Source organism: Scomber japonicus, chromosome 12 (assembly GCF_027409825.1).
Source record: "Scomber japonicus isolate fScoJap1 chromosome 12, fScoJap1.pri, whole genome shotgun sequence".
Lineage (NCBI taxonomy): Eukaryota > Metazoa > Chordata > Actinopteri > Scombriformes > Scombridae > Scomber > Scomber japonicus.
This window is the reverse complement of record NC_070589.1, coordinates 34,666,184-34,691,183: the sequence shown is the minus strand read 5'-3', so window position 1 is coordinate 34,691,183 and position 25,000 is coordinate 34,666,184. Positions and strand designations below refer to the sequence as shown.

The 25,000-nt window shown below is 45.3% G+C and overlaps 1 protein-coding gene across 1 annotated transcript in view; it reads right to left on the bottom strand.

The window, feature by feature from the left end:
• Positions 1 to 25,000, bottom strand: part of rasal2 (RAS protein activator like 2) — an 85,484-nt gene that overhangs the window by 27,924 nt on the left and 32,560 nt on the right. Inside the window, exons 3-4 of the mRNA XM_053329478.1 lie at positions 4,704 to 4,810; positions 1 to 110 (exon numbers count right to left, since the gene is read on the bottom strand). The exon at positions 1 to 110 is cut by the window's left edge and continues 3 nt beyond it. Of these exons, the coding sequence (XP_053185453.1) occupies positions 1 to 110; positions 4,704 to 4,810 (217 nt within the window). The remainder of the gene's footprint in view (positions 111 to 4,703; positions 4,811 to 25,000) is intronic.

Sequence of the window (25,000 nt, the reverse complement as noted above, 5' to 3'; positions counted from 1 at the left end):
TCGGGGTCGGCCGGCCGCAGCGACGGCAGTCTGAAGCTGGTGTTTCTGTCCAGTTTGGTTTGACTCTTCGTCCTCTTGATGGAGCCTTTGAGACGTTTGCTGAAAAACCCCTGAGAGAGAAAAGAGAGGGAAGAGAGGAGAGAAGAGAGAGAGAAGAGAGAGAAAAGAGAGGGAAGAGAGGAGAGAGGAGAGAGAGAGGGGAGAGGGAAGAAAGAGAACAGAGAGGAAAGAGAGGAAAGAGAGGGAAGAGAGAGAGAAGAGAGGGAAGAGAGAGAAGAGAGAGGAAAGAGAGGGAAGAGAGAGAAGAGAGAGGAAAGAGAGAGAAGAGAGGGAAGAGAGGAGAGAGAGGGAAGAGAGGAAAGAGAGGAAAGAGAGAGAAGAGAGAGGGAAGAGAGAGAGAGGGAAGAGAGAAGAGAGGGAAGAGAGAGGAGAGAGAGAAGAGGGAGAGAGGAAAGAGAGAGAAGAGAGGAAAGAGAGGGAAGAGAGGAAAGAGAGAAGAGAGAGAAGAGAGAAGAGAGAAGAGGGAAGAGAGGGAAGAGAGAGGGAAGAGAGAGGAGAGAGAGAAGAGGGAGAGAGGAAAGAGAGAGAAGAGAGGAAAGAGAGGGAAGAGAGGAAAGAGAGAAGAGAGAAGAGAGAAGAGGGAAGAGAGGGAAGAGAGGGAAGAGAGAAGAGAGGAGAGAGAGAAGAGAGAGGAAAGAGAGGGAAGAGAGAAGAGAGGAGAGAGAAGAGAGAGGAAAGAGAGAAGAGAGAGAAGAGAGGGTAGAGAGGGAAGAGAGAGGAAAGAGAGGGAAGAGAGAGAGAGGGAAGAGAGAAGAGAGAGGAAAGAGAGAAGAGAGAGAAGAGAGGGAAGAGAGGGAAGAGAGAGAGGGAAGAGAGAGAGAGGGAAGAGAGAGAGAGGGAAGAGAGAGAAGAGAGGAAAGAGAGAGAAAAGAGAGGGAAGAGAGGGAAGAGAGAGAAAAGAGAGGGAAGAGAGGAGAAAGGAAAGAGATAGGGAAGAGAGGGAAGAGAGAGAAAAGAGAGGGAAGAGAGGAAAGAGAGAAGAGAGGAGAGAGAGAGGGAAGAGAGGAGAGAGAAGAGAGAGAGAGGGAAGAGAGAGAAGAGAGGAAAGAGAGAGAAAAGAGAGGGAAGAGAGGGAAGAGAGAGAAAAGAGAGGGAAGAGAGGAAAGAGAGAAGAGAGGGAAGAGAGAAGAGAGAGAAGAGAGAGAGAACATCAGCATCACATAAAAGCCAAAAACAAACCAACTCCCTGCTTCTGATTTCCTTTACTGATAAACGATCACCGATCACTAAACGATCACCGATCACTAAACGATCACCGATCACTAAACGATCACCGATCACTAAACGATCACTAAACGATCACTAAACGATCACGATCACTAAACGATCACCGATCACTAAACGATCACCGATCACTAAACGATCACCGATCACTAAACGATCACCGATCAATAGATGATTTAAATACTGTAGTATTACATCTTTTATAACCACTGAGTCATCGCTGGGATCAATAACCTGACGGAGCATCGGTCACATGACGGCTGTGATGCTTTGTGACAGTGAACGCCTCGCAGAGAGCGGCCTCATTTCCTGAGATATTAATAACCTCAAACACACCGCCCCCCCCCTCCCCTCCCCTCCCATCTCCACCCCCCCGCCCGCTCCCATTAAAGCAGCAGAAGAAGAAACACACTGATTAACTGTCTGATCACCGTTATTGATCAGGATAGTACTAGTACCTCTAACTGTACTACAGTAAAGTACTAGTACCTCTAACTGTACTGCAGTAAAGTACTAGTACCTCTAACTGTACTACAGTAAAGTACTAGTACCTCTAACAGTACTACAGTATAGTACTAGTACCTCAAACTGTACTACAGTAAAGTACTAGTACCTCAAACTGTACTACAGTAAAGTACTAGTACCTCTAACTGTACTACAGTATAGTACTAGTACCTCTAACTGTACTACAGTATAGTACTAGTACCTCTAACTATACTACAGTAAAGTACAAGTACCTCAAACTGTACTACAGTAAAGTACAAGTACCTCTAACTGTACTACAGTAAAGTACTAGTACCTCTAACTGTACTACAGTAAAGTACTAGTACCTCTAACAGCTGATCTGAACATTAACAGATAATAAATATTTGTGTAGATGAGAGAGGAGCTAAATATAGATATATTTATGTTATTGATGTTTGTCTGGAGCCTCGAGACATGAAGACGTCTCTACTGATGGACTAGAGAGAATAATCTGATGTCTGTCTGGAGAGAATAATAAGTGATGAGGTTTATGACATGAAGACGTCTCTACTGATAGACTACAGCAGAATAATAAGTGATGAGGTTCATCATGTTGCAGCTTGATGACATGAAGACGTTCATACTGACGCAGCGATGATAGAATCAGGTCACTGTTTCTGTCTCTGATCATGAACTAAGATCACTCTGTTCTATCATCACTGTTATTAGTCAGGAGTAACAGAGTTTGAGCTTCTGTATATGTGTGTGTGTGTGTGTGTGTGTGTGTGTGTGTGTGTGTGTGTGTGTCTCTGTCTCTCTGTCCTCCAGATGTGCTGCACCCATCAGGACTTCACCACAGGATGGCAACAGCTGGAAGTAGGTATTGCCATGGGATGCTCGATCTCCTCCATCCTGTTCGTTGCAGCCTTCGAGATCATCCTCATTGGGGCGAGGGAGACGGTCGGAGGAGTGAAACTGCCATCGGGTCAAAGGCTACCACCAGTGAGAGGCTACATGGACGACATCACCACCATTCTCCAGACAGCAGCGTGCACATCAAGACTGCTGAGGAGGATTGACGAGCTTGTGGGTTGGGCAAAGGATGAAGATCAAACCCTCCAAATCACGTAGTCTGTCTCTCAGTGAAGGGATCAGAAGCGACCACACCATCTTTGTCGCAGGCGGTGAGGAGATCCCGCTGTTGGCGAGTCAACCCATCCGTAGCCTGGACCGGACCTACACAGCAGAGCTCTCAGACAGGCAGGTGGGGGAGATGGTGAGGAAGCAGATCGCAGATGGCCTGGCTAAGATCAACCAGAGCCAGCTCCCCGGCAAGTACAAAGTATGGAGTTACCAGTTCATACTGTACCCAAGGGTGATGTGGCCTCTGAGGATGAGCAACATCCCCTCCTCAGTGGCAAGCAAGATGGACGGGCTGGCAAACTCGTTCATCAGGAAGTGGCTGGGGCTGCCGAGATGCCTCTCAGATGTAGGCCTTTTCGGCAGGACCATGCTGCTACTGCCACTTCGATCCATCAGCGTGGGATACAAGCAGGAGAAGGCTCGGATGGTTCTGGAGCTGAGGGGATCCTCTGACCAGCTGGTGAGAGCAGCGGGCACCCAGGTAAGAATGGGAAGGAAGTGGAAAGCCCAGGAAGAGGTCGACAGGGCAATCGACAGGCTAAAGCACCTCGAGGTAGTCGGCAGAGTCCAGGAGGGTCGAGCAGGCCTTGGGAGGGGCGAGACCCCCTTGTTCTGGTCGAAGGCCTCCAAGGAAGAGCGGAAAGCCATGGGGGTGGCTGAAGTGACAAGGTCTGAGCAGGAACGCCTCAACATCAAGGCGGTGTCTCAGAGCCGGCAGGGAGGTTGGACATCATGGGAAGGACTCACAGACAGGCTCATGTCCTGGTCTGACCCGTGGAAGATCCCCCAGGTACGGCTCAGTTTCCTGATCAGAGCCACGTACGACACCCTGTGTCACCTTGTCCCCGAAACCTCCACCAATGGTTCAGTACTGAAGAGACCTGTCCCCTGTGCGTCAAGGTCAATGCTAGCCTCCAGCACATCCTGTCGGGCTGCAAGACAGCGTTGTCACAAGGCCGATACAGGTGGCGAGGAAGCTGGCAGAGGTGGCAGAGTCGTGCAGACAGGAGGCAAACAGCAGACCTTCCGCTCCAGTGAGACATCCCATCCTGTTCGCGAGGGCTGGAGAGAAAATCAACCCCCCCGGCAGAGACATACAACAAAACTCCTCTCACCCGGCAGTGAGTGGACCATCGGGGTCGACCTGGGGAAACAGCTCCAGTTCCCCAGGGAGATCGTTGAAACATCGCTCTGGCCGGACCTAGTTATGTGGTCAGAGGCTCGCAGGACGGTCCTGCTGGTGGAGCTCACTGTCCCGTGGGAGGAGGGTATAGAGGATGCCAACGAGCGGAAGCGGTCCAAGTATGCTGACCTGGCGGAGGAGTGCAGGGAGGCGGGCTGGGAGGCCATCACATGTCCTGTCGAAGTGGGGTGTCGGGGGTTTGTCGGCTCCTCAACTGCTCACCTACTCCGTGACATGGGATGCAGAGGAGGGGAACATCGGAAAGCCGCCAAAGAACTGGCTGAGGAGGCGGAGAGAGGCAGCTTCTGGCTGTGGCTAAGGAGGAAGCTAGGAGTTGGGGGCCGAACAACACCTAGGGCGTCAGCAGGGGGTGGCAGGGAGAGATCCCGGCCATTGCTCCGCCACCAGGAGATGTACTGGGGTTAAAGGAGCGAAACATCCATGACTGGTGGTCCCCAGCTGATGACCCGCTCAGGCCCTCAGAGGTGTTCTTAGGAGCACACTTGCATAAAAGGCACCGGAGGAGGTGCGTCAGGCAGCAATGCCCAGCAGGTAGACCATCAACCTGTAACATGATGTGTGTGTGTGTGTATATGTGTGTGTGTGTGTGTGTGTGTGTGTGTCTCACCGGCACTTTGAAAGGAGAGGAGTTCGGATTGTCTACGGCGACGCTTTTCTCTGAACTTCCCAAACCTGAAATACTTCTTCTCCTCGGAGATCGCTCCGATGACACTTCTGCAGAGAGAAAGAGATCTTCATCATCATCACCATCATCACCATCATCATCACCACCATCATCATCATCATCATCATCATCATCATCACCACCATCATCATCACCATCATCATCACCATCATCACCATCACCATCATCACTATCACCATCATCATCATCATCAGAGCCGGACAGACGGAGGACATGGAGGAGGACGAGGATGATGGATGTTTGGTTTTACAGCGTCCGACATTCAGAAATCTTGATTTAAGTTTTATTGAAGTTATAAATAAAATAAATCAAAGTGAATAAAATCCGTCTGAAAGCCGAACAGAGCAGATTCATGACCAACGCTCACACTCTTCTTCTTCTTTATATTTAAACTAGCGTCCAGTTAGCAGCCAAACTGACTATAAACCACGAAGCAGGAACGTTACAGCTGTTAATAATAATATTAATATTAATATTTATAATAATGAAACAGTGAGGTGAGCTAGTGAGGTAGCTGCTTCTCATACGTGTACTGAGGTTAAAGTTCTTAATTATATCGTACACACGTTACGTCACAACGCTAACGAGAAACCATCAAACTGAAACTCACCAACGATTTCACTGTGATGCTTCTGATCGGACCTGGACTCACGTTAAGCTACGATATGTTATGCTACGTTACGATATATTACGTTACGTTACGATATATTACGTTATGTTACGATATATTATGTTACGTTACGATATATTACGTTATGTTACAATATATTACGTTATGTTACGCTACGTTACGATATATTACGTTATGTTACGCTACGTTACGATATATTACGTTATGTTACAATATATTATGTTACGATACGATATATTACGTTATGTTACGCTACGTTACGATATATTACGTTATGTTACACTACGTTACGATATATTACGTTATGTTACAATATATTACATTACGCTACATTACAATATATTATGTTACATTACAATATATTACGTTATGTTACGCTACGTTACGATATATTATGTTACGCTACGTTGCAATATATTATGATATATTATGTTATATAACGCTACATTGCGATATATTACATTATGAAAAAGATACATTACGATACATTATGATATGTTATGCTACATTACGTTAAATTACATTATGTTGTGTACGATACGTTACAATGTTATTTACAATACTATACGTTACATTATATATGATACGTTACATTATGTTACGTAAAATTACATCATATACGATACGTTACGTTACATCATGTTACACTGCGTACATTATGTTACGTTATATTATGTGACGTTACGTTACGTCTTGTTACGTTACGTCTTGTTATGTTACGTCTAACACTGATTTCTCTCCAACAGGAAGTTGCAGTCTGAAATCAGCTGATCGTGAATCCTGAAACCACAAACTGAGAAAATGAAGGAATGAAAACACGATGCGGAGCTTCAAACGTCGTTCATGCACGACGAGTTCGGATGTGACGAACGAGAGAAAAGCAGAACAGCAGAGAGACTTTAACCCTAACCCTAACCCTGGACACGCAGCTTCCTGTTTCCTCTGCTGGAAACGGAGCTTCCTGTTTCCTCTGCTGGAAACGCAGCTTCCTGTTTCCCCTGCTGGAAACGAAGCTTCCTGTTTCCCCTGCTGGAAACGAAGCTTCCTGTTTCCTCTGCTGGAAACGGAGCTTCCTGTTTCCTCTGCTGGAAACGAAGCTTCCTGTTTCCCCTGCTGGAAACGAAGCTTCCTGTTTCCTCTGCTGGAAATGAAGCTTCCTGTTTCCTCTGCTGGAAACACAGCTTCCTGTTTCCCCTGCTGGAAACGCAGCTTACTGTTTCCCCTGCTGGAAATGAAGCTTCCTGTTTCCCCTGCTGGAAACACAGCTTCCTGTTTCCCCTGCTGGAAACGGAGCTTCCTGTTTCCCCTGCTGGAAACGGAGCTTCCTGTTTCCTCTGCTGGAAACGGAGCTTCCTGTTTCCTCTGATGGAAACGCAGCTTCCTGTTTCCCCTGCTGGACACGCAGCCTCCTGTTTCCTCTGCAGCTAAACACGCAGAAACTCTAGAAATACTCAAATACTGAACAAACGTGGAAAATCTAAACTTCTGTCACAGGAAACAGTTTCTTAGTTTTGTGTTTTTAGAAACAACAAATCTGACAGAATATAAATCAGCTGACGTTTAATCTGCGTGACTAAAATTTAAACACCTGAAACCCGATCAGAGCCGCAGCAGCAGATTCCTTCAGTCTAAATGAAGCTGCTCAGTGATGCTGCAGAGAGATGACAGAGAGATGAGAGTACTACAGTAACTGAAGACCTGTGAGTGACTTCCTGTTTGCAGCTCAGAGTGACTCTCGGCTCTCTGGCTCAGATCTGCCTTCATCGATCCTGAAGATAAATTTAGAGTTTAGTAACATCGTCCGGCTCGCTGCATCCAGCTCGTCTCAGCTGGTCTCTCTGGAGGCTGCAGCAGCTCAGTTACCTCGTCTACCTCGTCTACCTTGTCTTCCTCCCAGTCTGCTGCTGACAGGAAGCTGAAAATAACCCAGCAGCAGCTACATGTGGCCTCACCAGACCTGCTGAGCTGCTGCTGAGCTCTTCCACCAGTCCTCCCAGTTAGAGGTCCCAGTAATACCATTAACAGTAACAGCTTTGTGCTTAGTGCTAAATACATGAAAGCTAACTTAAAGGAGCAGTCTGGAGGATTTAGTGCCATCTAGTGGTGACGGAGATTATAATGAATGAATACGCTAAACTCTGCTACGTGTGTCTCTTTAACCCTCCTGTTGTCCTCAAGTCAAGGAAGGACAGAAGGAAGGAAAGGAGGAAAGGAGGAAGGATGAAAAGAGGAAGGAATTTAGGAGAGACGGAAGGAAGGAAGGAAAGAAGGAAGGAAGGAAAGTAGTAAGGAAGGAGGGAGGGAGGACAGGAGGATGGGAGGAAAGGAGGAAGGAAGGAAAGAGGAAGGAATTTAGGAGAGAAGGAAGGAAGGAAGGAAGGAAGGAAGGAAAGTAGTAAGGAGGGAGGGAGGGAGGAAGGAAGGAAAGAGGAAGGAATTTAGGAGAGCCGGAAGGAAGGAAGGAAGGAAGGAAGGAAGGAAGGAAGGAAAGTAGTAAGGAGGGAGGGAGGGAGGACAGGAGGATGGGAGGAAAGGAGGAAGGAAGGAAAGAGGAAGGAATTTAGGAGAGAAGGAAGGAAGGAAGGAAGGAAGGAAGGAAGGAAAGTAGTAAGGAGGGAGGGAGGGAGGACAGGAGGATGGGAGGAAAGGAGGGAGGGAAGGAAAGAGGAAGGAATTTAGGAGAGAAGGAAGGAAGGAAGGAAGGAAGGAAGGAAGGAAAGTAGTAAGGAGGGAGGGATGGAGGGAGGGAAGGAAAGAGGAAGGAATTGAGGAGAGACGGAAGGAAGGAAGGAAGGAAAGTAGTAAGGAGGGAGGGATGGAGGGAGGGAAGGATGAAAAGAGAAAGGAATTTAGGAGAGACGGAAGATAGGAAGGAAGGAAAGTAGTAAGGAGGGAGGGATGGAGGGAGGGAAGGAAAGAGGAAGGAATTGAGGAGAGACGGAAGGAAGGAAGGAAGGAAAGTAGTAAGGAGGGAGGGAGGGAGGACATCAGGAAGGAAGGAAAGAGGAAGGAATTGAGGAGAGACGGAAGGAAGGAAGGAAGGAAAGTAGTAAGGAGGGAGGGAGGGAGGAAGGAAGGAAAGAGGAAGGAATTTAGGAGAGACGGAAGGAAGGAAGGAAGGAAAGTAGTAAGGAGGGAGGGAGGGAGGACAGGAGGAAGGAAGGAAGGATGGATAGATGGAAGGAGGAGGGAGCAAAGAAAGAAGGGTGGAGGGGAAGAAGGAAGGAAGAATTAAAGAAAGAGGAAAGAAGGAACAGTCAAAAGAGAGATGGGGTCAGTTTGACCCGGGAGGACGAGGAGGGTTAAACTCAGTGTTTGGTTGGTTTACTTCCTGTTAGAGTACAAGACTGTGTTCACACTTAAGAAGTATGAAAACATGCTCTATACAAGTAAATATATACTCTACACAGTGGACTAATAGAAGTATGCTAACAGGAAGTGGACTAACAGGAAGTGGACTAACTGCTTTGTGCTGGTTTGACAGCAGAATGAAACAACCAGCAGACTTCAGGTTTCATCCAGACTGAGACTCAGGAAGTAAAAACTGATCATTGAAATATTAAATCCAGTCAGACGCCGACGAGGCTGAAGATGTTTGAATGAGCTGAACTTTACTGAGGTTCTGTTGTCTGCATTAAAGTATAAAGTATCACAAGGAAATACTCAGAGCAGTACTCGAGTAAACGTACTTAGTTGTGTCCTTTTTTCCACTTGTTTGACATTTTATAGACAGAACTACGGTGGCTTGGAGGTTCAAACCAAGATCACAACATGAGAAACACTTTTATAAACATCAATCATCAACCAGGAAGGGAATGTACCGACTCCGGGGTGGAACAGGAAGTGATAACGGGGAGCAGCCAATAGGAGCTGTTGTTGTCGTCGGTAGAGTTCATGGTGAGCCGAGATGGACGGAGATCCAGTGATGTTTTGCCCGTTTTATGGACAACGTACGAGCCGAGTTGGTCTTTAGAGTTTGTAAATGACATGGACCAGACAGACCGACCAGATGTGCTGCAGCAGTGAGAAGAATATTTGCACACTTGTACGCTGTAATCGTGGATATGATGTTAAGCTTCACATCAGCTTGAGGTCAGCATACAAGTGTCCCTCATTAAAATATTCTTTGCACTGCTGCAGCACATCTGGTCGGTCTGTCTGGTCCATGTCATTTACAAACTCTAAAGACCAACTCGGCTCGTACGTTGTCCACAAAACGGGCAAAACATCACTGGGTCTCTCCATCTCGGCTCACCATGAACTCCCCGTTATCACTTCCTGTTCCACCCCAGAGTTGGTACATTCCCTCTCCGGTTGATGTTTGTTTGTAAAGTGTTTCACATGTTGTGATCTTGGTTTGAACCTCCAGGCCACTAAACAATAAACTGAACAACGAATCAACAGATGAACTGTCTCTACATTCAGATTAAAGAACTAAAGTTCATCAGTTTCGCTGTAAACTGATGAACACACACACACACACACACGCGCACACACACACACACACACACACACACACACACGATGCTCGGACGAGGATGGAGACATTCAGGAAGCTCACTGTGACGGACGCACAGTGAACGCAGCATGCAGCAGTCAGCGTTTATCAGCGGATCAAGTTCCAGCTGCAGGAGGAGGAGGATGGAGGATGCTCGCCGCTCTGCATGCAGCGTCGCCACGGAGACAGGAAGCCACAGAGCAACGGAGCCACGGAGCTACAAAGCAACGGAGCAACGAAGCAACGAAGCAACGGAGCCACGAAGCAACGGAGCCACGAAGCAACGGAGCCACGTAGCAACGGAGCCACGAAGCAATGGAGCCACGTAGCAACGGAGCCACGTAGCAATGGAGCCACGAAGCAACGGAGCAATGAAGCAACGGAGCCACGAAGCAACGGAGCCACGAAGCCACAAAGCAACGGAGCCATGAAGCAACGGAGCAACGAAGCAACGGAGCCACGCAGCAACGGAGCCACGAAGCAACGGAGCCACGAAGCCACAAAGCAACGGAGCCATGAAGCAACGGAGCCACGAAGCAACGGAGCCACGAAGCCACAAAGCAACGGAGCCATGAAGCAACGGAGCCACGAAGCAACGGAGCCACGTAGCAACGGAGCCACGTAGCAACGAAGCCACGTAGCAACGAAGCCATGTAGCAACGAAGCCACGTAGCAACGGAGCCACGAAGCCACGAAGCAACAGAGCAACGGAGCCACGCAGCAACGGAGCCACGAAGCAACGGAGCCACGTAGCAACGGAGCCACGTAGCAACGAAGCAACGGAGCAACGGGGCCACGGAGCAACAGAGCCACGTAGCAACGGAGCAATGAAGCAACGGAGCCACGGAGCAACGAAGCAACGGAGCCACGGAGCAACGGAGCCACGAAGCAACGAAGCAACTTAGCCACGAAGCAACAGAGCAACGGAGCCACGAAGCAACGGAGCCACGAAGCAACATAGCAACGAAGCCACGAAGCAACGGAGCCACGAAGCAACGGAGCCATGAAGCAACGGAGCCACGGAGCCACGAAGCAACGGAGCCACAGGATGAAAACTTTCATGCATCGTCCTGCTGCTCGCTCGCCCGCTCTCTCTCTCTCTCTCTTTGCAGCGAGGAGGACGAGATGAGGAGGAGCGATGACGGACGATCATCATCGCTCCTCTCTTTTTCTCTTTTCTCTCTTTTTTCGCCTCCTGAGACAAAGTTGAGGCAACATGCTGCAGGAAGCCAGATATGATGATGACAGGTCGGGTCACATGACACACGGACGGAAACACAGAGAGAGAGAGAGAGAGAGAGAGAGAGAGAGAGAGAGAGAGAGAGAGGGAGACGGTACCTCTATCGCAGCTGTTCCCCATCATCTGAGGAGAGGACACACACACACACACACACACACACACACACACACACACACACAGTCAGACGGGATTGGCCGGACGAGCCGCCACCTGTCAGCCAATGAGGTTAAGCTGTAAGCGTCCGTCTCCTTCGTCCCGTGAACATCCTTCGACTTGGCGTCCGACCTGCCTCTCCTCTCCTCTCCTCTCTCTCTCTCTCTCTCCTCCTCTCAGCACCGCATCCTTCCTCTCCTCCTCTCCTCCTCCTCCTCCTCCTCTCTACACTCAGCAGTAATATAACCCTCGCTCGCCCGCTCTCTCTCTCTCTCTCTCTCTCTCTCTCTCTGAGCAATGAGGTTTTACCGCATTTATTCAATCAATCGTTCCGGCTGCTCTCCTCTCTCTCTCTCCTGCTCGCTCCTTCCTGGTGTCTTCCTCCTGTTCTCTCTCTCTCTCTCTCTCTCTCTCTCTCTCTCTCTGTCTCTCTCTCTCTCTCTGTCTCTGTCTCTCTCTCTCTCTCCTCCTCGCTCCTTCCTGGTGTCTTCCTCCTGTTATCTCTCTCTCTCTCTCTCTCTCTCTCCTCTCTCTCTCTCTCTCTCTGCAGACACTCCTCTCTCTCTCTGCAGCAGCCTCTCTCTCTCTCTCTCTCTCTCTCCCTCTCTCTCCCTCTCTCTCTCCCCTCCTCCTCCTCCTCCTCTTCCTCTCTGGAGCTACAGGACGTGTTAGTCGCTGAGCTCAGAGAATCATTTCTGAGCAAGTTTCCATTCAGCCGACTGATGTGGGACAAAACTCTGGGGTCTATTAACTCTCTCTCTCTGTGTGTGTGTGCACGTGTGTGTGTGTGTGTGTGTGTGTGTGTGTGTGTGTGTGCATCATTCGCTCCGCAGCCAATCAAAATGCAGCTTTTTTTAAGATATCGTTAGTAATTAATCTTCATCATCATTTATTTTCATGCACACTAGTTCTTCCCTTCCTCCCTCCTTTCTCCCTTCCTTCCTTCTTCCTCTTCCCTTCCATCCATCCTTCCTCCCTCCCTACCTTCCTTCTTCCTTCCTTCCTTCCTTCCCTCCCTCCTTCCCTTTCTTCTTCCTTTCCTTCTTCTTCCCTTCCATCCATCCATCCATCCTCCCTCCCTCCCTTTCCTTCCTCCCTCCTTTCCTTCCTTCTTCCCTCCTTTCCTTCCTTCTTCTTCCCTTCCATCCATCCATCCTCCCTCCCTCCCTCCCTTTCCTTCCTCCCTACTTTCCTTCCTTCTTCTTCCCTTCCATCCATCCTTCCTCCCTCCCTTCCTTCTTCCCTTCCTCCCTCCTTTCCTTTCCTGAAAATAAACGTATGAATAACTTCACACATTCTTTTTTTGTGGACCCAGCATCAAATTTCTGCTTTTAATCCATTTAGAGAGAATATATTAGAGGATTATGGTAAAAATGTCTAAGTGGTGTAACCATAAAAACTTTGGAAGGAAGGAAAGAAGGACAGAAGGAAGGAAGGAAAGAAGGGAGGGAGGGAGGAAGGAAGGGAGGAAGGATGGATGGAAGGGAAGAGGAAGAAGGAAGGAAAGAAGGGAGGGAGGGAGGAAGGAAGGGAGGAAGGAATAAATCTTCTCAATCATCTTCCTCTCTCTCCTCCTCTCTTCTTCCTCCCTCTCCCTCCTCATCTTCCTCTCCTCTTCTTCCTCTCTCCCTCCTCCTCTTCCTCTCTCTCCTCTTCCTCCCTCTCTCTCCTCATCTTCTTCCTCTCTCTCCTCTTCCTCTCTCATCTCCTCTTCTTCCTCCTTCTCATCTTCCTCTCTCTCTCTCTCTCCTCTTCCTCTCAGTCTTCCTCACCTTCCTCTCTCCTCCTCATCTTCCTCCTCTTCCTCTCTCTCCTCTTCCTCCCTCTCTCTCCTCTTCCTCTCTCTCCTCTTCCTCCCTCTCTCTCCTCATCTTCTTCCTCTCTCTCCTCTTCCTCTCTCATCTCTTCTTCTTCCTCCTTCTCATCTTCCTCTCTCTCTCTCTCCTCTTCCTCTCAGTCCTCCTCACCTTCCTCTCTCCTCCTCATCTTCCTCCTCTTCCTTCCTCCCTCCTCTTCCTCTCTCCTCCTCATCTTCCTCTCTCTCTCCTCCTCATCTTCCTCTCCCTCCTCATCTTCCTCTTTCCCCCTCTCTCCCTCCCCTCCTCTTCCTCCTAACGAGTTATTGATCCCCCCCCCCCGTCTCTACTGATCGATGGATTAAGAGTCGCTGTGACCTTCAGACTCACATCTGTCCAGTGATCCAGATGTTCAACATTCAACGTTTAACAGACCTGAAGCCAAATAATGATTTTAATTGCTCATTAATCTGGATTACCCCCCAACCACCCCCCCCCGCCCCCCCCTCCCTCTCTCTGCCCCCCCTCCCTCTCTCTGCCCCCCCCCAAAATAATCTGAAAAGCTGCAAATCATCATCATTTAGAGGATTTCTGCTTTAATTAACTAAATGTTTGTCTAATCCTGTTTGTGAAAGATTCATTTACCAAAATAAAAGCATGAAACAGAAAACACAGTGCTTAACAAATAAAACACATTAAGATAAGAAAGAGATGATTAAAGATAAAGAAGAGAAATAATAAACCAGACACTATTAAATAATAAAAAAAGTAATTATATTAAAATGTCTGTCTCTCTTCTTTAACTGAAACTGATTATTAGTATTTTATTTTGGCGAGGAGTCTGAACATGTGATTATAAATGATATGAAGATTATAAACAGCTGCAGTTTATTAACATGTTACTATTTCTTGATATAAAACTAATTTAAGTTATTGATCTTTCTTTAAAAACTATAAATAATAATAATCTTCCTCTCTCTCCTCTTCCTCCCCCTCTCTCTCCTCTTCATCAACCTCTCTCTCTCCTCTTCCTCTCTCTCTCATCTTCATTTACCTCTCTCTCTCCTCTTCCTCCCCCTCTCTCTCTCATCTTCATCTACCTCTCTCCTCCTCATCTTCCTCTTCCTCCCCCCTCTCTCTCTCTCCTCTTCATCTTCCTCTCTCTCTCCTCTTCCTCCCCCTCTCTCTCTCTCTCCTCTTCATCTCCCTCTCTCTCCTCTTCTTCCTCTCCCTCTCTCTCTCCTCTTCATCTTCCTCTCTCTCCTCCTCATCTTCCTCTCTCCTCTTCCTCCCCCTCTCTCTCTCATCTTCATCTACCTCTCTCCTCCTCATCTTCCTCTCTCCTCTTCATCTTCCTCTCTCCTCTCTCTCCTCTTCCTCCCCCTCTCTCTCTCATCTTCATCTTCCTCTCTCCTCCTCATCTTCCTCTCTCTCTCATCTTCATCTACCTCTATCCTCTCTCCTCCTCTTCTTCCTCTCTCTCTCTCTCCTCTTCCTCCCCCTCTCTCTCTCATCTTCATCTACCTCTCTCCTCTTCATCTTCCTCTCTCTCTTCCTCTATAAAACTATAAATAATCTATATATATTGATTTTTATATGCTGGTTTTAAAGTCTGCAGCAGGAAAGGCAGAGACAGAGTTTGTCCAGCAGAGGGCGCCACAGACTCACGTTTCACTACATTTATCATCTCTGGACTTTAATAATAATCCTCTCTCCTTCCTTCTTTCTTCCCTTCCTTCCTTCTGTCCTTCCTTCCTTCCTACCTTTCTTCTTCTCTCCTTCTTTCCTCCCTCCCGCCTACCTTCGTTCTTTCCTTACTTCTTTCCTCCGTCCGTCCTCCCTCCCTCCTACCTTCTTTCCTCCATCTTTCCTTCCTTCCTTCCTTCTTTCCTCCAGCCTTCCTTCCTTCTGTCCTCCATCCCCCTTTTTTCCTTCTGTCGTTCCTTCCTTTCTCTCTCCTTCCTTCCTTCCTTCCATCTGTGCTTCCTCTCTCCTTCTTTCTTTCTTCCCTTCCTCCATCTCCCTTCCTTCCTTCTGTCCTTCTTTCCTCCCTCCCTCCTACCTTCGTTCCTTCCTTACTTCTTTCCTCCGTCCGTCCTACCTTCCTTCCTTCTTTCCTTCCTTCCTCCCTCCCTCCTCCCTTACTTCTTTCCTCCATCCTTCCTTCCTTCCTCCCTCCCTTCCTTCTGTCCTCCATCCCCCTTTTTTCCTTCTGTCGTTCCTTCCTTTCTCTCTCCTTCCTTCCATTTGTGCTTCCTCTCTCCTTCTTTCTTTCTTCCCTTCCTCCATCTCCCTTCCTTCCTTCTGTCCTTCTTTCCTCCCTCCCTCCTACCTTCGTTCCTTCCTTACTTCTTTCCTCCGTCCGTCCGTCCTACCTTCTTTCCTTCCTCCCTCCCTCCCTCCTCCCTTCCTTCCTCCCTTCCTTATTTCCTTTCTCTCTCCTTCCTTCCTTCCTTCCCCCCTCCCTGCCTTCTTTCCTTTACTCCCTTCCTTCCTTGACTCATATCACACATATCTGCAGTATAATATATAATATAGAAGCAGAATAAATTCAACCAAAGAACTTTATCATTATTATTAAATGTGATTAGATTAGAACTTATTTTTATGTAATTTACTGTATTAATGTATTAAAGTATAACAGTATTATAAAGTTTGTATTTTCTGTTTATTTTAAAACATTAATAAAGTCCTGCTGTGTTTCAGTCAAACAGCTGATCAGTGACAGACATATAAATAACTTCAGACGCTGCAGCAGGTAAAACTCATCCTGCTGAACCTTCACACTAGGTATGGGCCGGTATGAGATTCTGGCGGTATGATAACCATAAGCAAAAATATCACGGTTTCACGGTATGACGGTATTACGATTTAACCTGAATCTGTAATGACAGTGTGAGGGGTCGTGATACTCTACGCTGCAGCTGCTCCACCTGAGGGGTTTCTGACCAGCACTTCCTGTTTTTGACCAGCACTTCCTGTCTTTGACCAGCACTTCCTGTCTTTGACCAGACTACAAACAGCTCATACCTCAGGAACGGTATGACAGAAAATTTGGCGTTCATATCGCGGTATAGCTTGAACACGGTTATCATCCCATGCCTACTTCACAATAAAAGCACGTATCCAGGAGCCGTCAGACTCAGATCAGTGACAGACATATAAATAACTTCAGACGAGCCGCTGCAGGTAAAACTCATCCTGCAGGAAGCTGAACCTTCACAATAAAAGCACGTAAACAGGAGCCGACTATGTTCAGACTCAGAGGAACCATTTATTATTTATTATCTGATGATCTGAACAAGTGAGACGGACGTGAGTTATTATAGATGTGTTGTTTAGATTTAAATAACTGAGTTTAAAGACACAATAAAGTTAATCAGAGTTCAACTGGACTTAAAGTTCTCCTTCCATCCTTCCTTCCTCCCTTCCTTCCTTCCTTCCCTCCCTTCCAAAGTTTTTATGGTTACACCACTTAGACATTTTTACCATAATCCTCTAATATATTCTCTCTAAATGGATTAAAAGCAGAAATTTGATGCTGGGTCCACAAAAAAAGAATGTGTGAAGTTATTCATACATTTATTTTTACATTTTAACCCTTTAAATTTAAACTAAACCACATGGACCTTTATATAAAGTGATGTTTTAATGTCTTAATTAACATCCCCTAAACAGGTGAGGTAACTCCGCCTCCTGCTTCCTGTGCTCGGTGTCACCTGACCAAGGGGTGCAGTCCGGCCCACTTTCCTTCCTTCCATCTGTCCTTCCTTCCTTCCTTTTATCCTTTCTTTGTTCCTTCATTCCTTCCATCTGTCCTTCCTTCCTTTCTTCCATCTGTCCTTTCTCCCTTGCTTCCTCCCTTCCTTCCTTCCATTTGTCCTTCCTTCCTTCCTTTTATCCTTTCTTTGTTCCTTCCTTCCTTCCATCTGTCCTTCCTCCCTTCCTTTGTTCCTTCCTTCCTTCCATTTGTCCTTCCTTCCTTCCTTTTATCCTTTCTGTGTTCCTTCCTTCCTTCCATCTGTCCTTCCTCCCTTCCTTTTATCCATTCTTTGTTCCTTCCTTCCTTCCATCTGTCCTTTCTCCCTTCCTTCCATCTGTCCTTCCTCCCTTCCTTTTATCCTTTCTTTGTTCCTTCATTCCTTCCATCTGTCCTTTCTCCCTTTCTTCCTTCCATCTGTCCTTCCTACCTTCCTTTTATCCTTTCTTTGTTCCTCCCTTCCTTCCTTCCATCTGTCCTTCCTACCTTCCTTTTATCCTTTCTTTTATCCTTCCTTCCTTCCACCTGATGTTTGCTGTTGTCTTAATTAACATCCCCTAAGCAGGTGAGGTAACTCCGCCTCCTGCTTCCTGTGCTCGGTGTCACCTGACTGTATGAATGGCTGTGATGATGTCATGGCAGAGCGGTGTGAGGAATGCTGGGAATGCTGTGAGCGCTGACACACCTGACGCTCTGCAGACGCCGACACAGCGACCGTAATCTGCTGCTGAAAGAAACCTTTGTGTCTGACGCTGCCACGCTTCAACGCTTCAACGGCCGTCTGAGGTCTGAAGCTCAGCAGCAAATATCTGAGAATACACCTGCAGCTTTATTTATTACACAGATTTTAATGTTGGGTTAACCCTCCTGTTGTGTTCCAGTCAAGGAAGGGAGGGAGGAAGAAGGAAGGAAAGGAGGGAGGGAGGGAGAGAAGGAGGAAGGAGGGAAGGAAAGCAGGAAGGAAGGGAGTAAAGGAAAGAAGGCAGGGAGGAAGGAAGGAAGGAAGGAGAGAGAGAGGAAGGAACGACAGAGGGAAGAAAGGGAGTAAAGGAAAGAAGGCAGGGAGGAAGGACAGAAGGAAGAAAGGGAGGAAAGGAAACAAGGCAGGGAGGAAGGAAGGAAGGAAGGAGAGAGAGGAAGGAACAACAGAGGGAAGAAAGGGAGGAAAGAGAGAAGAAGGAAGGGAGGAAGGTAGGACGGAGAAAAGAAGTAAGTAAGGAAGGAAGGAAAGGAGGGAGGGAGGGAGAGAAGGAGGAAGGAGGGAAGGAAAGCAGGAAGGAAGGGAGTAAAGGAAAGAAGGCAGGAAGGGAGGAAGGAAGAAACAGTCAAAACAGACGGGTCAATTTGACCCGGGAGTACGACAGGAAAGTTAATCTACAGTCTGGACTCATATATCAGTATTACATCATCAGTGTTTCTTTTCCTCATTTTAAAGGCTTTACAATAAAATGATGTAATGTTCTGAGCTTAACAGACTGTTCTGTCTTTATCATTAAATCCACATTATTGATGATTATTGATCAAACATCTCATTGTGTAAATATTTAGTGAAAGCATCAACAGTCATCCTACAATATCGATTATTCGAGTATTTAGTCAAACACACTGTCGCCCATAAAGTCAGAATTAAATTACAGATGATCCATATTGACTTTTCTGCAGATATTGTCCAACTCTTAATTTCTGATACTGAGATATATATATATATATATATATATATATATATATATATATATATATTATATATTATATATATATTCAGGCTTTTTACATCAGAACTGTAACAACATAACATTTCTCCTACTGTTGAATTAACACATTAAGCCTCATTTTATTGTGAAGGTCCACTGGATGCTAACATAAATGCAACATGGCTTTCTACATGTAAACGCTGTCTGTGCAAAATAAGAAAACAACTTCAAGGAAAACTTTAACTTCCAACTTCATGGAAACAAGTTCCTTCCTTCCTTTACCGGAAGTGCTCTCACGCGCTCCTCTCAGCTGTTGTGTCTCCAGCAGAGTTGGACCCAGATAGGACCCACCCGACGCTATGAACCTTTTAGCAACGGTTAGCGACGATTAGCCACGGTTAGCATCGGTTAGCGACGATTAGCAGCGGTTAGCGACGATTAGCAGCGGTTAGCGACGATTAGCCACGGTTGGCGATGATTAGCAACGGTTAGCGACGGTTAGCAACGATTAGCGACGATTAGCAACGGTTAGCGACGGTTAGCAACGGTTAGCATCGGTTAGCAACGATTAGCAACGGTTAGCAACGGTTAGCCACCTAGGAGTTTAGTGTGTTGTTGTTGTTGTTGTTATACGTCATCAAGCGCGTGCCGGTAAACGTCCCATGGTGCGTTCATGTCGGCTCGGAAATGCTACAGACACTTCCTGATATTACATCTCTAAGTAAATATCAGCTGATAATATCAAACATCCCTAAATAAAATATTTTTTTTACTTCTTCTCATGAAATGATTGTGACAATGTGATTTATTTCTGGTAGATAAAGTGTAAATATTCTCTAAATTGTATTGATTCATCTCATTGCAGCTGTTCAAAGGTGATTAGTGATGAGAATAAATAGAAAATAAAAAGAGGAATGTGTCTGAAAACTAAATTATTCACACTTTATGAGCATATTGTGTGATTTGAGTTCATCTGTATCAGCATTACTTTAATTTATATATATTTTTTTACAATTAAAACACTTTATTGTTAAGCATTTCTTTAATGATTAATGTGAAGAGATGTTTAACTGTTCATTGTGATGTCACAGGAAGTTCAGCTCCATAATAAATCTTCTTTTACTGAACAAACGTCACTGAACTTCCTCCAGATGTCATTAAACTGTTTCTGAATCACATCTTTCTGCTTTCTGTCGCCTCCAAACACTAAATACACATTACAACCAAACTGTGAGTGTGTGTGTGAGTGTGTGTGTGTCTGTGAGAGTTTGTGTGTGAGTGTGTCTGTGAGAGTGTGTGTGTGAGAGAGAGTGTGTGTGTGTGTCTGTGTAAGAGAGTGTGTGTTTCCCAGCAGACACACACTTACACACCCACTCTCACAGACACACACTCTCACAGACACACACATACACACACACTCTCACAGACACACACAGACACACACACTCACTCTCACACACACACTGACCGCCTTTCACTACAAATATTCAGAGAATGAAACCAGTTCTGCCTCCTCTCACTTCACATTCCTGTGTGTGAACCAGAGTTACTACAGACACACACACACACACACACACACACTCTCACACAGACACACACACACACACACACACTCACAGACACACAGACACACAGACACACACACACACACACACACACACACACACACACACACACACACACAGGAGGCTGTACACAGGAGGCGTTCAGGCGCAGACACCACTGTGGGTAAACACAACGTCACTGCAGACACACAGAGAGACTTTAAAGGCGACGTGTCAGCGTGTTTGGAGCTCAGTGTGATAACTCTAACCTCCACTGAGACCAACTGTAACACCTTAATATACCTACATATAATATATAATATAACTTTACTATAATAAACATATTTACTGTGAAATATGAACAACTCCAACATGTTATACGTCACATTATTTTACTCAGAAGCTGCTGACTGACAATCTCTGAACGCTTTAAATATAATATAATAATATCAAAAAACTAAGTCTGAAGTAGAGCTGGGTGATTATAATCAGAATCAGGATGAACTGAACTTGTAACCTGGATTCCTCTCTGACAGCAAACTGAAGATATTTGAGGATCAGCTTTAAGAAAAACACTGTCAGCTGCAGCTCTGATCGAATCACATGAACAGAAATATGTAAATGATTCAGGTTTACTGAGTACAAAACCTAAAAACAGCATTATGATCCTCACACACACAAACACACACTCACACATACACAGACACACACACACACACACACACACACACACACATACACACACACACACACACACACACACACACACACACACACACACACAGTGATCTAATTATAACTGCACTAACAGCTGGAGCACCTGAGCAGCTGGCTGAGGTCAAAGGTCAAACACTAGAAACTCAATTTATTAAAAGTTAACATTCAAAATATTTATTAAATTTTTCCAGTTAAATATTAAATTATTAAGTTTAATAAAAGTTCATCACAGTAAAGTACTAGTACCTCTAACTGTACTGCAGTAAAGTACTAGTACCTCTAACTGTACTGCAGTACAGTACTAGTACCTCTAACTGTACTGCAGTAAAGTACTAGTACCTCTAACTGTACTACAGTACAGTACTAGTACCTCTAACTCTACTACAGTAAAGTACAAGTACCTCTAACTGTACTACAGTAAAGTACTAGTACCTCTAACTGTACTGCAGTAAAGTACTAGTACCTCTAACTGTACTGCAGTAAAGTACTAGTACCTCTAACTGTACTGCAGTACAGTACTAGTACCTCTAACTGTACTGCAGTAAAGTACTAGTACCTCTAACTGTACTACAGTAAAGTACTAGTACCTCTAACTGTACTGCAGTAAAGTACTAGTACCTCTAACTGTACTACAGTACAGTACTAGTACCTCTAACTCTACTACAGTAAAGTACAAGTACCTCTAACTGTACTGCAGTAAAGTACTAGTACCACTAACTGTACTACAGTAAAGTACAAGTACCTCTAACTGTACTACAGTAAAGTACTAGTACCTCTAACTGTACTGCAGTAAAGTACTAGTACCTCTAACTGTACTACAGTACAGTACTAGTACCTCTAACTGTACTACAGTAAAGTACTAGTACCTCTAACTGTACTGCAGTAAAGTACTAGTACCTCTAACTGTACTGCAGTAAAGTACTAGTACCTCTAACAGTACTACAGTAAAGTACTAGTACCTCTAACTGTACTACAGTAAAGTAGTAGTACCTCTAACAGTACTACAGTAAAGTAGTAGTACCTCTAACAGTACTACAGTAAAGTAGTAGTACCTCATCTCTTGTGATGGATAATAAATGAGTACCAGCAGGAAGTAGTTCTCAGTAAGTTTGTGATCAGCTGTTTGAGCTTCAGACTGAACGCGGAGTCGCTGCAGCAGAGAACCGGCAGCAGGTTGCAGCAGGCGGAGCCTCCGCAGTGTGAGTCCGGGCAGAGAGAGCCGACAGCCGGCTGCGGGACGGACCTCTGCCCGCTGAATCACCGGAGCGCCAATAAATACGAGATAAAGAAGCAAAGACTCACCGAGAGGATCCATCAGTGCAGCGGAGTCATGATGACTGACTCACTCACACACACACGCACACGCTCAGCCCAACGCACACTTCCGCCCGGACCGTCACAATAAAAGCTCCACCAAGGAAAACAGGGAACGTCGAAAATGACGTCAGGCTTGCTTTTATTTTTTAAAGTAATAAAACTACATTTAAGTGTTTAAAGTAATAAAACTACATTTAAGTGTTTAAAGTAATAAAACTACATTTAAGTGTTTAAAGTAATAAAACTACATTTAAGTGTTTAAAGTAATAAAACTACATTTAAGTGTTTAAAGTAATAAAACTACATTTAAGTGTTTAAAGTAATAAAACTACATTTAAGTGTTTAAAGTAATAAAACTACATTTAAGTGTTTAAAGTAATAAAACTACATTCAAGTGTTTAAAGTAATGAAACTACATTTAAGTGTTTAAAATAATAAAACTCATTCACTTGTTTAATATTACTGGAAGTATAGTAACAAAAACTTTGGTAGTAAAAAGACTAACACTGATAGAGCAGCAGTCAGATATTAAATATTATAAATATATATCAGTGTGAATCAGTCTGAGGTCCAACTGGATGCAGAGAGTTCACTGCTGAATCCTGCAGGTGTTTAACTGACTGTTAGTTTAAAACTTCAGATGCTTTTAATCTGAAAAGCATCTGAGTACTACAGATGCTTTTAATCTGAAAAGCGTCAGAGATCAACCTCTAAAATATGACCGACTGAACCTTTTACTGTAAATACAAGATGTTTAAATAAGAGAAGTGTTTAACTGCTTATCAGTGACCTCATCATCACCTCCAGTTTCACTATCAGTCTGCCACACCGCAGGAGAAGAAGAAGAAGAAGAAGAAGAAGAAGAAGAAGAAGAAGAAGAGGAAGAAGAAGAAGAAGAGGAAGAGGAGGAGGAGGAGGAGGAGGAGGAACAAGAAGAAGAGGAGGAGGAGGAGGAGGAGGAGGAGGAACAAGAAAAAGAGGAGAAGGAGGAGGAGGAGGAGGAACAAGAAGAAGAAGAAGAAGAAGAAGAAGAAGAGGAAGAAGAGGAAGAAGAAGAGGAGGAGGAGGAGGAGGAGGAGGAGGAACAAGAAGAAGAGGAGAAGGAGGAGGAGGAACAAGAAGAAGAGGAGAAGGAGGAGGAGGAGGAGGAGGAGGAACAAGAAGAGGAGGAGGAGGAGGAGGAGGAGGAGGAGGAGGAGGAGGAGGAGAAGAAGAAGAAGAAGAAGAAGAAGAAGAAGAAGAAGAAGAAGAAGAAGAAGAAGAAGAAGAAGAAGAAGAAGAAGAAGAAGAAGAAGAAGAAGAAGAAGAAGAAGAAGAAGAAGAAGAAGAAGAAGAAGAAGAAGAAGAAGAAGAAGAAGAAAACCAGGAAGAGGAGGAGGAGGAGGAGGAGGAGGTTGTGCTGCAGGCGTCTCAGAGTTAACGAGCAGTCAGTCCACTCTGTAATCAGCCGACTAGGACTGGGACTAGGACTGGGACTAGGACTGGGACTGGGACTAGGACTGGGACTGGGACTGGGACTGGGACTGGGACTGGGACTGGGACTGGGATCAGGGTTCGGGTTATTCCACCTCAGCTGCTGCTCGGCCGTCAGAGTGAAGAGAAAAGAAAAGCAGAAGCACAGCGAGGAAACAAGAGGAAGAAGATATTTCACTTCCCAGTCTGACCAGTCACCGTCACCGTCACAGCTTCATCTGCAGACACACGTCACCACACACTCAGGACATTAACCCAGTATAAACCAGTATAACCCAGTATAAACCCAATATCAGTCCCAGTATAAATCCAGTATAAACCAGTATAACCCAGTATAAAAGAGACAATTAAACTGGTGTTAAACCCAGTCTAAATTCACCACTAAACCCAGTATAAACCCATTACTGAAACAGGGTTACCTCCTGAGTTAATCCCAGTATAAACCCAGTATTAGTCCCAGTATTAGTCCCAGTATAAACCCAGTATAAACCCAGTATTAGTCCCAGTATTAGTCCCAGTATAAACCCAGTATAAACCCAGTATTAGTCCCAGTATTAGTCCCAGTATAAACCCAGTATAAACCCAGTATAAACCCAGTATAAACCCAGTATTAGTCCCAGTATAAACCCAGTATAAACCCAGTATTACTCCCAGTATAAACCCAGTATAAACCCAGTATTAAACCCAGTATTAGTCCCAGTATAAACCCAGTATAAACCCAGTATTAAACCCAGTATAAACCCAGTATTAGTCCCAGTATAAACCCAGTATTAGTCCCAGTATAAACCCAGTATTAGTCCCAGTATAAACCCAGTATAAACCCAGTATAAACCCAGTATTAGTCCCAGTATAAACCCAGTATTACTCCCAGTATAAACCCAGTATTACTCCCAGTATAAACCCAGTATTAAACCCAGTATAAACCCAGTATTAAACCCAGTATAAACCCAGTATTAGTCCCAGTATAAACCCAGTATTAAACCAGTATAAACCCAGTATTAGTCCCAGTATAAACCCAGTATTAGTCCCAGTATAAACCCAGTATTAGTCCCAGTATAAACCCAGTATAAACCCAGTATAAACCCAGTATTAGTCCCAGTATAAACCCAGTATTAGTCCCAGTATAAACCCAGTATAAACCCAGTATAAACCCAGTATAAACCCAGTATAAACCCAGTATTAGTCCCAGTATAAATCCAGTATTAGTCCCAGTATAAACCCAGTATAAACCCAGTATAAACCCAGTATTAGTCCCAGTATAAACCCAGTATAAACCCAGTATTAAACCCAGTATAAACCCAGTATAAACCCAGTATTACTCCCAGTATAAACCCAGTATAAACCCAGTATTAAACCCAGTATAAACCCAGTATAAACCCAGTATTACTCCCAGTATAAA